We start from the raw sequence: 16,301 nt of genomic DNA, 5'->3' as shown, positions 1-16,301 counted from the left end.
GAATCAAATTACGCTCCTATTTTCACTGACCACATGCAAAATGTATCTTTACTTGCACTATGGAGGTGGGTGTAATACTTCCAGCAAGCCTCTAAGGAGGAAAAAAGTGTTACAGAACCTGGCCACATTACACAGTTAGGATGCTACGGTTTCACTTTAGTTGACATGGTAATATCCTATTGAACAGTGGTTCTCAACCTGTGGGTCTCCAGGTGTTTTGGCCTACAACTCCCAGAAATCCCAGCCAGTTTACCAGCTGTTAGGATTTCTGGGAGTTGTAGGCCAAAACATCTGGGGACCCACAGGTTGAGAACCACAGCTATAGAATCATGGAACTGGCAGTTTATGTTTCTGTGCCTTCAAATAATCTTTCATCTAATGTCAACCCCATAAACTTCATAGTCAAAAAACACTCAGAGGTAGTTCCCGTGGAATATAGTCTGCAGCACCTGGTTGATGGTCTCCCATCTAGGACTGATTCTGCTTAGCTTCTAAGTTCAGATAGGATCTGGAGCCTTTAGTGTATTTACTAGGCCCCATTTGTGGTTTTTGGAGTGGAGGGGTATTTTAAATTCTCAGACAGATAACCATTTTAGTACCTTCTCGAACTTCAAACCCCATGATTCAATAGGATACATCTTATTATGATAGAAGATAGAAACTTTAAAAAAATTAACCACAATCTGGGTTTGGACATACAAATACATCAAGTTTGCTTTCTTACAGATTTGTGGGAGTTTTTAAAGGTATTTTTAAATTAATATGAAAGAATTGTGAATATTGGCCAATTTACATAAAAAATTATCAGATAATCTCTTTCGACCCTTGTCTCAATTTCTTAATAATACACAGCAGAACACATCTTTTGGTAATGTTTCAGTGCAGGTGGATGCAAGGTGAAGTTAACAAATTTTATTCATTCTCATTCTCAAATAGACTTGGCTTAATGGACTTTTCACAGACTGCCAAATGGTCTGAAGACAGTTTCATCTTTGTAATGAAGAACACTTGACCAGGCAGCTCTTGGGAAAATAATTTCTGCTGTGGGGTGGGGGGTTGGCTCTTGACGGAAGGGTGGGGAGCATATGTAGTAACTAAATGTCATCCTTTTTTTAGTCTTAATGATGTTAAGGGGAATGTATTTTCTCATTAAAAAGATGCACTGAGCTTGTTAACTTTTATTGTGCCATAGCAGTGAGCTAAATCTTCTGGAATTCTTGTTTTGTTTTATTTTAGTGTCTATTAAGCGAACAATTGTTGCTGTTGTACATATGTTGTACATATACTTTCAAGTTGCTGCTATGTGCTTTCAAACCATTCCTGACTCATGGCAAGTGATCATAAGATTATTTTTAACATTATCTTTTTCTGAGGCTGAGAGAATGAGACTGTTCCAAGGTCACCAAAGTGGGTTTCCATGGCTGAGCATTCAATTTTTTATTAAAAGCAAATTCAGTTGTATTGCTTTAGATAAGAGCAAAACAAGTTACAGAGATGGATACCATCATTTTTATAGAAGGAGGACTGATGCACACATAGAGTTAACACCTAACAATAAAAGCACTGTCTAACCCACATTTTATTAGCTTCTTTGTGAGACTGTCATGGCAATATGTTATATTGACAGCATTCCTTTCATCTAGCAAACTTATAATTGTTGGAATATCTTTGGAATGAGCTGCGTCTTTTCCTTTTTGCTTGCCTCGAGCAAGAAAAGCAGGATCTTAATTGTAGAATACAATCTGGATCATGTGTGATCTCACCTCATTGTTTCCATTTTGTGGTTGTCGCTTTCCAACACCATTCATCTTTCCTCCATTTTTGCTGCGAACAAAGAGTTTGAGGAGTTAAATCTTATTTAGTGGCAGAGTGATCTGATAGGGTTTTAAAAAAAGCAAACATTGGCTAAGATCAGTTGGGGAGTTCCTGCTTTCAGTGCCACCACCCTCACAGGTGAGATTGGTGGGGACGAGAGACAGGGCCTTCTCAGTGGTGGCCCCTCAGCTGTGGAACTCCCTCCTCAGTGAGATTAGATCGGGCCCCTCCCTCCTGACATTCAGAAAACAGCTTAAAACTTGGCTATGCAAGCAGGAATTCAACAAATTATGACAATACTCAAGCATGGGAATAATTCAATGTAAATGTTTAATGTTCATTATGTCTGATGGTTTGTATATTTTTAATTGATTTTAATTTTATAGTTATATGTTATTGGTTTTAGATATGTAATGAATTGTTTTATATGGATGTGAGGCATTGAATTTTTGCCATGTGTATGTTGTACACTGCTTTGAGTCCCCCTAGGGGTGAGAGAAATGGTATAGAAATGCAATAAACAAACAAACTAACAAACAAACAAACATAGTTTACTCACAACCTCTGTAGGCACATCATGCATTTATTGCTATGTTGTTTCCCAGAAGCATCACGGACTGGATTGTTTTCTCTGGTACAGGAATACCCCATATGTGAGAAATAAGGCCAATATTCACTGCAGTCAACATCCTGTATAGTGGAAGAAGAAAATTAACATTTCTTTTGCAGTCTCTTTGAGGAGTAAGCATATCAGGAGTCATCAACATGACAAAACAAAATGTTTAAGTCTATTAGAGAGTTAGTGGTTGCAGGGCTTCTCCTCATTCAAAGGAAGAAGTAGGAGGCTGGTGGATTCCTAAGAGATCTCCTTCACATTATTCACTGTATCTGCAACCCCACATCAGCTACTTTATATTCTCAATCCCTCGGATCCTCTGTCTCTCTTCAACCATGGATCCCATTCCTAACACAAATAATGATGGATGAGTTGTGAGGCTGGAGAGAGATGCAAGAATCTGTGAAATAGCAGAAAGTGTGGATTTGCACTGAGCATTAGGCTGGAATTCTCACCATTTCAGATAGACTCCAGCATTCAGAAAAGTCTGAAATCTGCAAAACCATTGGCATGAAAGTTCCAAGTAAAGGATTATCAACCTGTTTTAAAAATAAATTCAACAAACTCTCTTCAGTCTTACATCTTGTTCATCATTACTTGTGTTGGATATGAGATTAGTGGCTGGCAACTGAGGGCACTTCCAGACAGGAAAACAACCTTACTCCGAAGTAGGTTTTTAAAATTTGCTTTGGCATGGGTTTTTGTCCCCACATCTTCCCGCAAAACCCAGGCTTTCCCGGAGGGATGGTGTCTAGATGCCCTCCTGATAGCTTTGATATATAAGAAACCAAAATGTCAAGCTAAGAAAGTTTTAGTTTTTATTACCACAAGGCAGGGGAACCTGAAGCTAGTGTTGAACTTGTATGCATTCCCACTGTACAAAATTACATTAGTGGTGACCAGAAGGTCATATTAGAGCTTAGGATACTTGATGGATCTCCCTGCTAAGTCATAAAGCTCAATGGCTAAGAGCAGGCCAGTAATGATCTTTCAGAGTAGCCTATGTCACTGGTTTGCTGTGATGTAGTGTCTCTATCCATGGCTAGAAAGTATTCAAAACAAATTAAAAAATCAAACTTTGTTTTTACCATTATGTATGTGTGTGTGTATGTGTGTATAGGAAACAATTTCATTGTATCATTATATAAGATGAGCACACACAGATGATTTTGGTAACCATGGGGGGAGGGGGTTGTCTTGGAACTAAAGGCCCACTATAGTGGTTATAGTATTGGCCTTGCAAAATTCAATTTCAAGTCCCATTGAACCACAACTGCATTATATGGCAGTGTAGATGGGACCTAAATCACCTTAACTTGAACTCGGAGAAGTTACATACACAGAATCCTCCAGATATCATGCCCATTGGCTGGGGATTCTGGATATTATGTTTCCAATGGGTAATTTTTTCAGATTCTAAACTTCACTGGTTCCCAAAGTGTCTCTATGTCCAATTGAAATAGAGCTTACGATCTTTAAAACCCAAGTATGATTGTGGAAATGGGAGGAACTGGTTATGAGAAGAACACAGTATTAAACTGTTACTCTTGTTCTTGTTCTTCTGAATTTTGTTGGTTCATACAGCTTGATAGCCAAGTGACTGATGAAGCCTGACTCACTTCATGCACCTTCTTCATCGCCCACAAATGTGTTATGGGTGGAGATATCATCCCACATTTCAGTGAAATATTCAAGGCTTCTATTTGTATTGTTCTCATTTTTTCATTAAAATGCACTATAATATTCTGACCCTAACTCATTTGCACATTGCAAAACTGCCCCAAAATCCTAAAATACGAAAAGCTCTGAAGTCTTTCTCTCTGGAAGTAAACAAAATGCAAAACTGAAATAACTAATTCAAAAGCAAAGCATAACAACATAATATCAACCTTAAGGCTCAGAAGTTTTCAAGGTATAGCAACAATCTCTGTCTATCTATAAAGTCCCTTCCTACCTTTTCTGAAGAAAAATCGTTAGTCCTGTTTCTTCCACCATTATTAGAAAATCTTCTTTGTCTCCTATTAATAAAGAACATAACCACAAAGAGATGTTATGAATGAGGAATACAAAGGAGTAGGGAACATGAGGCTCTCTGAATATAGATGGCTTCCAAGGCCTATCAGCTCCAACTAGCATGACCACGTCAAATATGACTGGAGTTGTAATCCAGTAATATCTGATGTTTCCATTTGCCAGTCATAGCATGAACAGGTCTAACCTCCAAAGTTAGTCCTAATTAAAGTAGACAGTGCCACACTGCACCCATAGAGCTAAGTAAATCAACATCCATGTAAATGGCATAGGTTCAATGGGATTGCTTCAGTTGTAGCTAACAGTTGGTTTTAGACCAGGGAAAGAAATTGCAATAACAGTTCTGGACACCTTTTCTTTACACACAAATTTCTTCCCATGGAATACATGCTATTTTAGATTCTATGATAAAAAAAACAAGAGATTAAAATACATTAAATACTATAACTAAATAAACTCATGCCTGTAAGAGAACAGAGGAAACCAGAGGAGATTTTATAGAAGGCGAAGAATGCTATTTGTTTTGCACTTTTACATCTAAGGGCTCCTCCTTGCGAATTCCTCATGCATGTATTTAAAAAGAGTACTATTACTACCATACAGTACCTATTTCGAAATAAGGAGAAATGTTTATGTTTCAATGGGACTAATGCTGATTTTCTCTGATACATATATACTAGCTGTGCCCGGCCACGCGTTGCTGTGGCGAAGTATGGTGCTATGGAAAATAAAGTATTGAGGAATAGGTGGTAGTTAAGGTAAAGGGTAAAGGTTTTCCCCTGACATTAAGTGCAGTCGTGTCTGAGTCTGGGGGTTGGCGCTCATCTCCATTTCTAAGCCGAAGAGCCGGCGTTGTCCGTAGACTCCTCCAAGGTCATGTGGGATGACTGCATGGAGCGACGTTACCTTCCCGCCGGAGCAGTACCTATTGATGCACTCACATTTGCATGTTTTTGAACTTCTGGGTTGGCAGAAGCTGGGGCTAACAGTGGGGGCTCTCCGCTCCCCCAATTCAAACCTGCGGCCTTTCGGTCCAGAAGTTCAGCAGCTCAGCGCTTTAACACGCTCTGCCATCAGGGGATATTTTTTCCTAAAGGTTGTGAATATACAATATTTTTGATTTTTTTTTGGGTCTGTTGGAGGCAAGTATGAATGCTGCAATTAGGGGAAATGATTAGCATGTAATGGCCTTGCAGTTTTAAAGCCTGGCTGTTTCCTCCCTGAGTGAATTTTTTGTTGGGAGGTGTTAGCTGGCCCTGATTGTTTCCTGTCTGGAATTCCCTTGTTTTAAGAGTGGTGTTCTTTTGCGATATTTTATGTGCGTCTACTGTCTGTGGCCCTGAAAAAACAGAGGATTTGCCAGACTTTGATGATGGGAATACTTTGTTGGGAGGTGTTAGCTGGCCCTGATTGTTTCCTGTGTGGAATTCCCCTGTTTTCAGAGTGTTGTTCTTTATTTAGTGTTCTGATTTTAGAGATTGTATTGTTCTGTTTTATTATACCCCATTAATTTTTATATATTCTGATTTTAGTGTTTTTGAATACTTGGAGCCAGATTGTATTCATTTTCACGGTTGACCGCAACACAATAATAATAATAATAATAATAATAATAATAATAGTACAGTAGAGTCTCACTTATCCAACATAAATGGGCCAGCAGAATGTTGGATAAGTGAATATGTTGGATAATAAGGAGGGATTAAGGAAAAGCCTATTAAACATCAAATTAGGTTATGATTGTACAAAGCACCAAAACATCATGTTATACAACAAATTTGACAAAAAAAGTAGTTCAATACACAGTAATGCTATGTAGTAATTACTGTATTTACAAATTTAGCACCAAAATATCACGATATATTGAAAACATTGACTACAAAAATGTGTTGGATAATCCAGAACGTTGGATAAGCGAGTGTTGTATAAGTGAGACTCTACTGTAATAATAATGACTTTGGTAATATCCAACATATTCACTTACCCTGCCGGCATGTTTATATTGGATAAGTGAGACTCTACTGTATATTTATAATCTTATATTATCTGCTTAGAACTTGATTATATGAGGCCCCTTCTTCACATAAAATCATAACCTAATTTGATGTTTAATAGGCTTTTCCTTAATCCCTCCTTATTATCCAACATATTCGCTTCTCCAACATTCTGCCAGCCCATTTATGTTGGATAAGTGAGACTCTACTGTACTGTATTTGCAAATTTACCACTAAAATATCACAATGAATTTAAAACACTGACTACAAAAACATTGATTACGAAAAGGCAGACTGCATTGGATAATCCAGAACATTGTAAAAGCGAATGTTGGATAAGTGAGATTCTACTTTAATATGAAATAATTACTGGGATAGAATAATGCAGAACAATATAATCTCTAAAACCAGGACAGTAAATAAAGAGCAACACTCTGAAAGCAGGGAAATTGGAAATTCCACAAAGGAAACAATCAGGGCCAGCTAACACCTCCCAAGAAAGGATTCTTCCAGAAAGGAAGCTGAGAAGGGAGTGAAGCACTGTGTATTACCAAAGTCATTATTATTACTATTATTATTATTATTATTATTATTATTACTACTACTACTACTACTATTGTGTTGCGGTCAACCGTGAAAATGAATACAATCTGGCTCCAAGTATTCAAAAACACTAAAATCAGAATATATAAAAATGAATGTGGTATAATAAAACAGAACAATGCAATCTCTAAAATCAGAACACTAAATAAAAAACAACACTCTGAAAACAGGGGAATTCCACACAGGAAACAATCAGGGCCAGCTAACACTTCCCAACAAAAAATTCACTCAGGGAGGAAACAGCCAGGCTTTAAAGCTGCAAGGCCATTACATCCTAATCATTTTCCCTAATTGCAGCATTCATACTTACCTCCAACAGACAAAAAAAAAACAATAATCAGAAATATTGTATATTCACAACCTTTAGGAAATAATATCCCCTGATGGCCCAGCGTGTTAAAGCGCTGAGCTGCTGAAATTCTGGACCGAAAGGCCGCAGGTTTGAATTGGGGGAGCGGAGAGAGCCCCCACTGTTAGCCCCAGCTTCTGCCAACCCAGAAGTTCAAAAACATGCAAATGTGAGTGCATCAATAGGTACTGCTCCGGCGGGAAGGTAACGTCGCTCCATGCAGTCATCCCACATGACCTTGGAGGAGTCTACAGACAACGCCGGCTCTTCGGCTTAGAAATGGAGATGAGCACCAACCCCCTGCGTCAGACATGACTGACTTAATGTCAGGGGAAAACCTTTACCCTTTCCCTAACTACCACCAATTCCTCAATACTTTATTTCCCGTACCACCAGACTTCGCCACAGCAACGCGTGGCCGGGCACAGCTAGTAGTAATATATAATGCTAATATTGTGCTATGCTAATAATATAATATATTGTATATACATATAATATTGATAATAATATTATAATGTAATACAATATAACACTAATAATAATACCATATAATAATATTGATTATGTATTCTATATTACATATAATATTACAGTATAGTGGTATAGTTCAATATAGTAATATATAATGCTAATATTGTGCTATGCTAATAATATAATATATTGTATATACATATAATATTGATAATATTATAATGTAATACAACATAACACTAATAATAATACCATATAATAATATTGATTATATATTCTATGTTACATATAATATTACAGTATAGTGGTATAGTTCAATATAGTAATATATAATGCTAATATTGTGCCATGCTAATAATATAATATATTGTATATACATATAATATTGATAATAATATTATAATGTAATACAATATAACACTAATAATAATACCATATAATAATATTGATTATATATTCTATATTACATATAATATTACAGTATAGTGGTATAGTTCAATATAGTAATATATAATGCTAATATTGTGCTATACTAATAATATAATATATTGTATGTACATATAATTTGTAAGCCACTCTGAGTCCCCTTTGGTGTGAGAAGGATGTGATACAAATGTAGTAAATAAATGCAGTAAATAAATAATAAATACATTTTAGACTTAGGCTCACCCAAAGTCTGAAATGACTTGAAGGCACACAACAACAACAACAATAACAACAACAACAACCCTAATTAACTTGACTATCTCATTGGCCAGAAGCAGGACCACACTTCCCATTGAAATCCTGATAAATGTATGTTGGTTAATTTTTTTATTTTTAAATATTGTATTATTCTTTCATTGTTGTTGTTGTTGTTGTTTTTGCATTACAAATAAGACATATGCAGTGTGCATCGGAATTTGTTTGTATTTTTTTCAAATGATAATCCGGCCCCTCAACAGTCTGAAGGATTGTGGACCGGCCCTCAGCTTAAAAAGTTTGAGGACCCCTGGTCTACACTGCCATATAATCCAGTGCAAATTAGATAATCTGTGGAAGAGGCCTAAGAGAGGCCTAAGTCTGCCTGTCCCCTCAGCTGAGTTGGTTGCTAGGAGACCAAGTGGGCAGAGATTAGCCCTGTCACTGGCAGCAATTGGATAAAAATAATTATTCCTTTCCCTCTAATTAGGACTTTATATTTCTTTTCTTTTTGTTGTGTCAACCTAGAGGTGTGGATGATGGGTTGTGTTGTCAAATTTGGAGGTTGGGGGTGTTTAGTTTTGTTGTTTTGCTCGGTGCCAGGATTCCATCACTCATTTACATATATAGATATAGATATGTGTGTGTGTGTGTGTGTGTGTGTGTGTGTGTGCGTGCGTGTGCGTATGTGTATATGTGTGTGAAATACAAAAGATAATGCATGGGTGAGATTTTTGATAGCTGATGTTCCATTTGTAGTGCACAGCTGAAAATCTAGCTACAGTAAGTGTATGAGAGAGATACAGTAATTGAGCCCTGATAATCTTACAAATGTGGAATTCAGAAGAAGAAAAACATCCCCGACTTTGAAAGGGGCTATTTGGTGGGAAGAACTCAGTACCCAAGTTAGCTTCTTCAATCTTAAATGAAGTATTGGTGGATTCACCCCACCTCTGATATGAAAGCTATCAGCCTCCACTGAAGATCATCTTTTTCAGGGTGCATCTACTCTGTAGAATTAATGCAGTTTGACACCACTTTAATTGCCACAGTTCAATAATATGGAATCATGCCAGTTGTAGTTTTACAAGGTCTTTAGGTTTCTTTTCCATCTTCATCAAAATACAACTTCCAGAATTTGTTTAGGTCTTGATGGGTTGACGGGTGGGGGAAGAGCATGGAAATTGACCTCTCTGCTCTGGGTTTATAGGTTGTAGTCTTTGCCTCCACCCAGGAGTTTCTGCCATGAAGATAAAACTAGGAATAAGTCTGGAGGAGGAGGAGACAAGATGAAAACAACCAGTATAGCAGCTTTGGCTATTGCATTAGCATCTCTGAAGCAATCACTTATTTCTAATACTCACAAGACTTCCCGACACATGACACACTTGTTCATGTGTCTCTTGCCATCAGGACCAATGACAGGGTCAATGTCTCTGTTGCAGTATAAATTTCCATTTTCTAACAATGGCTGGAATTCAAGGCACATGCCTTCCTAAAGAGATTTAAAAAAAGGTGTGTTACTGTTAAGTGTTGCATATGGTTACTACTAATCCTTAAACTGTTGGAATGAGCAATATGATGTTTTGTGTCTGTTTTGTGTTTTCTTCCCTTATCCCCAGGTTTCAATATTCATTGTATCTGGTTGAGAAATTCTTTTTTGTAGCAAGATGTATGCAACAAAATGTTTCTTCTGAAACTTAAAGAGGATCTTTTTAAAAAGAATAACAAAAAAAAACCATATTCTGAGAAGTGTAGCTACAACTGTTTGAGACCAAGACTCCATCCTACAGAATCCTGATATTTGTAATTTGGTAAGATACTTTGAATTATCAATTGCACACCCCTGAATTACAGCATTAGAGAATTCTATATACCTGCGAGGAGAAGGTCATGAAATGCTAACAGGGGATAGTGAAAAGATAGAGCTGCTCAACACCTTCTTTGCCTCAGTCTTCTCCCAAAAGGAGATTGGTGTTCAACCCAAGCAATATGGAGCAGATGAGGTAATAGGGGAAATGCAACCCAAAATAACTAAAGAGGTAGTCCAAGAATACCTGGCTACTCTAAATGAATTCAAATCTCCAGGGTCAGATGAACTATATTCAAGATTATTGAAGGAACTAGCAGAAATCATTTAAGAACCACTAGCAACAATCTTTGAGAATTTTTGGAGAACAGGAGAAGTCTCAGCAGACTGGAGGAGGGCAAATGTTGTCCCTATCACCAAGAAGGGAAAAAGAAGACTGAAACCATTACTGTCCAGTCAGCCTGACATCAATACCAGGAAAAATTCCAAAGTATTGATAAAATTTGTCCATCAATAGTAGGAGATGGTTTAATCATGGGAAGGTGGAAGATCAGCAGTGGGATTCACACAATCCAACTGCAATGCAGATCTGCTTACATGTATGACAAAGTCCTTACTATGTATTTCATTTTGGAGTAATAGTGATGTTTATAAGATTCTTTTGCATGCACAGTCACAGTGCACATGGCGTTAGAGTATTTTGTTTCATCCCTGCTACCTTAGTTAAGGTTATTGCTGCCAGACATAGGGGAAAGTGAAAAGATTCTGGAGCAGATCATTAAGGAGGCAGTCTGCAATCACTTAGAAAGGAATGCTATGATTACCAAAAGTCAACATGGATTTCTCAAACACAAGTCATGCCAGACGAATCTTATCTCTTTTTCTAATAGAGTTACAAGCTTGGTAGATTTAGGGAATGCTGTGGATGTAACACATCTTGATTTCCGTAAGGCCTTCGACAAAGTCCCCAATGACCTTCTTGCAAGCAAACTAGTCAAATGTAGGCTAGGCAATACTACTATTAGGTGGATCTGTAATTGGTTAAGTGACCGAACCCAAAAGGTGCTCACCCATGGTTCCTCTTCATCCTGGAAAAAAGTGACTAGTGGAGTGCCACAGGGTTTGGTCTTTGTTAATGACTTGGATAAAGGTTTAGAAGACGTACTTATCAAATTTGCAGATGACACCAAATTAGGAGGGATAGCTAATACTCCAGAGAACAGGATTAGAATTCAAAATGACCTTCCCATGATTAACCCATCTCCCACTATTGATGGAAAATTTTTATCAATAGCTTGGTATCACACAATGGTCCTGTCCTGTCATATACCTTGGTGTGATGGTCTGTCTGCTTTTATGCCAGCAGTAAAGTGACATCAGAGGGCAGGATGTGGAAGTACAATCACTGGATCATAGATTATCAAATAGATTGTCAAATAGATGCAATTGCTCAAATGAACAGAGCTGTGACATCAACAAATGACGTCAGTATGTATCCACTATCTATCTCTGACAGTGTGGCCAACCTTTAGTTACCTGAGGGACAATCAAACTTTAGTATAGGAATGTGAGGGCCAGAGACATTCCAGAAAGAAAATGACTTACATAATTAATATTGAATTATATAATTAAAATATTAATATTGAATTACATAATTAAAATATTTTTCCAGTAAGAAGGGAAAGGGCCAACAAAAATGAATTGGTGGGCCGCAGGTTGGACCATACTGATCTATGATATTAAGACTGCTGTGTAATAGGAATTTCATGCAATAAGGTCCTTTAAGGAGATTAACGACCTTGTCACACGACCGCCAGAATCACCACACGTCGTGGCAAATCCAGTGGCCCTCATCGGGGGTTTTGGGAACCTGCCACCCCACGCCCCATATTGCTTGGCTCCTGAGTCAACTGATCCCATGGGAGAAGCGTCAATCCCATGGCTTTCTCCCCATTGCCTCCTATGGTAACACAGGAAGCCTCCTGTGTTGTCACGGCAGCTGCATGTGTTGGCTCAGCCCTACATCACCCATGGAGTCCTACCAGCATTGTTTGATGGGAGCTGGCGGGCTCCATGGATTAGACGCCGGTTCAAGCCCTGTATGATAAGGTCGTAAGTAGAGGATGGGATGCCAAGAGATAATACAGGATAGGATAAAAGAAGAACTCTCCCAAAAATTCTTGACGTTTACCTATGGGGCTGCTTCAGTAAGTAGTGGATGTAAGAGAAACATTCATGCCCATTTATAATATATAAGGCAATCTCTCCCAGGTTGCAAACTTTTGGGAAACACTGAATTAGAACAATTAGAACCCCAACAATGTGTTTAGTACACACATACTATCGGTAGGCATTCTTCATTGAATACCTTTGAATTTCCCCCATATGGGCCACAATTGGTGCTGTAATTCTTCAGCAATATGCACTCTGCTATTTTAGAACATGAAAAGAGAAGTTGCTTTTCTTTAAAATTTACGAGTTGGAATCAGACATGATGATACTCAAAATATACACACTGAAATGAATTACATATTTGAAAATGTTAATACTGTAATACTGTTTTTTTAAAAGTTGGATTGTGTTCAAGATTAAGACAAATATTTATTCATCTTTAACCAAACAGAATTTTCTTAATTATTACCCAAGAGCATGATATTCCTGTTCCAAAGAAAACTGAATAAGGAGTAATTAATTTAAAACAATATTTAGAAGTTGTGGAAGGCTTTCATGGCTGGAATCACTGGGTTGCTATGAGTTTTCTGGGCTGTATGGCCATATTCCAGAATGCTTCAGGAGAGCATCTGGAACATGGCCATACAACCTGGAAAACTCACAGCAACCCAATATTTAGGAGGTTTGTTTGCATGCAAAATTAGCATTAACAAACTGATTGAAGAAGGATAACAGAAAAATCTGGACTAACCTGGTATCGTGCCTGACTGGTAACATCTGCAACAAAAATAAACACAGATTGTAATTTTTGCAAAGTCCTTGTGAAGATCCAGTTTTTTGTTTGGAAAAACATTTATTTGATAATCTAAATGAGTGGACACTAAATCTGGAATTTCTTCAGCAATCTGTTGTTCTCAAGGGCGGTTCAACCGTTAGGCGAACTACGCGGTTGCTGAAGGCGCCATCCTCTAGGGGGCGCATTTGAGGCGCTGATGCCCTAAATGAGCAGCTTCTTTTTGTCTTTTTTTCCTTTTCCCCCCCTCCCTGCTGGGGGGGGCACCCCCTCTGGGTGTGCCTCAACTTTCCCCTCCCGCGTGCTGGGAGTGAAGAAAGAAGATGGGGGCTTGGCGAGCGAGCCGCCCCTCTCCTCCTCACCAAGCCCACGGCCTCCTCCCTCGGAGTGAAGGAAAAGGCCCTGTGCTTGGTGAGCGAGCTGCCCTTCTCCTCCTTGCCAAGCCCGCGGCCTCCTCCTTCGGAGCAAAGGAAAAGGCCGCAGGCTTGGCAAGCGAGCTGCTCCTCTCCTCCTCGTCAAGCCCACGGTCTTTTCCTTCGCTCCAATGGAGGAGGCCACAGGCTTGGCAAGGAGGAGAGAGGCAGCTCACTCAAAGTTCAAAGCAGCTATTGTGGATTATCTGCCTTGATATTCTGGGTTATATGGTTGTGCGGAAGGACCCTCAGGGCTCTTCCACACAGCCATATAACCCAGAATATCAAAGCAGAATAACCCACAATATCTGCTTTGAACTGGGTTATCTGAGTCCACACTGCCCTATATCCCAGTTCAATGTTTGGTGCTAAATTCACAAATATAGTGATTCCTACATAACATTACCATGTATTTAACTGCTTTTTCTGTGGATTTGTTGTAAAACGTTATGTTTTGGTGCTTAATTTGTAAAATCATAATGTAATTTGATATTTAATAGGCTTTTCCTTAATCCCTCCTTATAATCCAACATTTTCACTTATCCAACACTTTTATTTTTCATCGATTGGGTTTTTTTTTTTGAGGTGGGGGGCAAAATCCTGTTCGCTTACACTTGAAAATTATCTAGGGCCGGTTCTGTAGTGACTCTTGGGACATTGCCATCCATACCAGATGCATCATGAATTTCACTGAGGACCAGATGAGCATCACAACATATAGCCACAACAGCTTCTCAAACAAATCTCCCTTCCTGGGCTGATGCAAAATGATTACCTTTATACATAAGCATACTATTGTTGTTGTGTGCTTTAGGTTATTTTTGACTATGATGGGTTTTCCTGACAAGATCTGTTCAGAGGTGATTTGCCATTGCCTTCCTTTGAGACTAAGGGCCCTTCCAGACAGGTCCCATGTCCCAGGATCTGATCCCAGGTTTTCTGCTTTAAACTGGATTATATGAGTCTGCATTGCCAGATAATCTGGGATAAACAGAAAACCTGTATCGGATCCTAGGATATAGCGACTGTCTGGAAGGGCCCTAAGAGTGGTTAACTTACTCAACATCACCCTGTGGGTTTCCATGGCCAAGCAGGGATTCAAATACTGCTCTCCCAGTGTCCTAGCCCAACGCTCAAACTACTATACCATGTTGGATCTTGAAAATAATATTACACCCTTAGAAATAAGTCTTCATGAAATCTGGTTGACTTTCTTCTAAATCAGGCATCCTCAAACTGCACCCCTCCAGCTGTTTAGGCCTCTAAATCCAAGAAGCCTAAGCCAGCTTGTTCAGTGATCAGGAATTCTGGAAGCTGGGGGCCAAAACAGCTGGAGGGCCTCATTTTGAGGATGCCTGTTCTAAATGAACATGGCTAGGCATGAAATGCTTGGTACCAAAAGTGTTTTGGATTTCAAGGTTGGTTTTTAAATGTAATATTTAAATAGTCTAAATAAAAATTGTTTATTTTTAATATACAACTTATAACATATCCTGAAGGTCATTTTATATTAATATTATTATGTTTCTTTATACCATGCTTTTTCTCTCCACAAAGGAAACTGAAAGCAGCTTGGAAGAATTCTATTCATACTGTGTTTGCAAGCTGGAAATTTGAGATTTGTATAGAAATGACATTTTATACAATATGTTAATGTTTGTGCATGAAATACAGTTTAGATACATCGAACCAAAGCAAAGGTGTCACTATCTCAGTCACACATGTGGATAATTTTGTATTTTGTAGTATTTCGGATTTCATAATGCAGGATAAAAACCTGCACTTTGATTTACTATTCATCAGTTAGACTAATGTTATAATAGAGTCGCTAACGGATTCACAGGTAATAAAAGAAGAAAATTAAGACAACTTGGCTTGAACATCTGCATCATACTTACAACTTGTTTATATGGAGTCTTTAAGTTTGTGATTGAGAAGTTCTTGATAAGTGCTAGGCAATGTAACATTTGACATGAACATTTCCTCACCAAAACTAAACTTGGGTCCTCAACTATACGGACTTGATTGCTCTATTTTGGCCGGAGGGTTTCATTTTATTATTTCATTGTATGCTTCGGAAGAGTATGAGAAGCTATAATTTGAGGAAGTTATGTGAAATATAACACAAACAAATGTAAAGATGAAACAATAATGAATGACCTCTTTATATGTTGTCACATTAAAAAAAGATCTCAAGTTTTTACCATCTCTTTCAACCATTTTTGGGATCAAGTTTTTCTTTCACATCTTTATACTCTTGCAACACCTAATCTCTTTTGTTAAACAGCACAGCTGGCCAATGCTAGATTAATCAATGACATGATGACATCTTTCTTCTGAAACCATATTGTGATGAGCACAAGGTGTGATGGACACTTCCCACTCACCCTGCATTTCAGAAGAACTTTGGAAGCTACAGAAGAAGGTGCAACACTTGCACAAGAAAATATCAGAACAGCCAATCCCTAGTTGCCAGACATGAATACTTATTAGAATCTAGGTTGCTGGCACCCCGTGACACAAGTAGAAGTTAAAATCAGAATATGTTGTACA

At 38.2% G+C, this 16,301-nt stretch overlaps 1 protein-coding gene across 3 annotated transcripts in view; it reads right to left on the bottom strand.

The window, feature by feature from the left end:
• The window catches only part of LOC100561523 (serine peptidase inhibitor Kazal type 5), a 46,323-nt gene that overhangs the window by 27,979 nt on the left and 2,043 nt on the right, over window positions 1–16,301 (bottom strand). For all 3 annotated transcript variants that reach the window (XM_008120504.3, XM_062970223.1, XM_003227330.4), the window contains exons 2-6: window positions 13,294–13,319; window positions 9,925–10,055; window positions 4,386–4,449; window positions 2,375–2,505; window positions 1,764–1,824 (exon numbers count right to left, since the gene is read on the bottom strand). In XM_008120504.3, the coding sequence (XP_008118711.2) occupies window positions 1,764–1,824; window positions 2,375–2,505; window positions 4,386–4,449; window positions 9,925–10,055; window positions 13,294–13,319 (413 nt within the window). The remainder of the gene's footprint in view (window positions 1–1,763; window positions 1,825–2,374; window positions 2,506–4,385; window positions 4,450–9,924; window positions 10,056–13,293; window positions 13,320–16,301) is intronic.

The sequence above is a fragment of the Anolis carolinensis genome, chromosome 2 (assembly GCF_035594765.1).
Source record: "Anolis carolinensis isolate JA03-04 chromosome 2, rAnoCar3.1.pri, whole genome shotgun sequence".
NCBI classification, from domain to species: Eukaryota; Metazoa; Chordata; class Lepidosauria; order Squamata; family Dactyloidae; genus Anolis; species Anolis carolinensis.
This window is presented reverse-complemented; position numbering and strand designations above follow the sequence as displayed.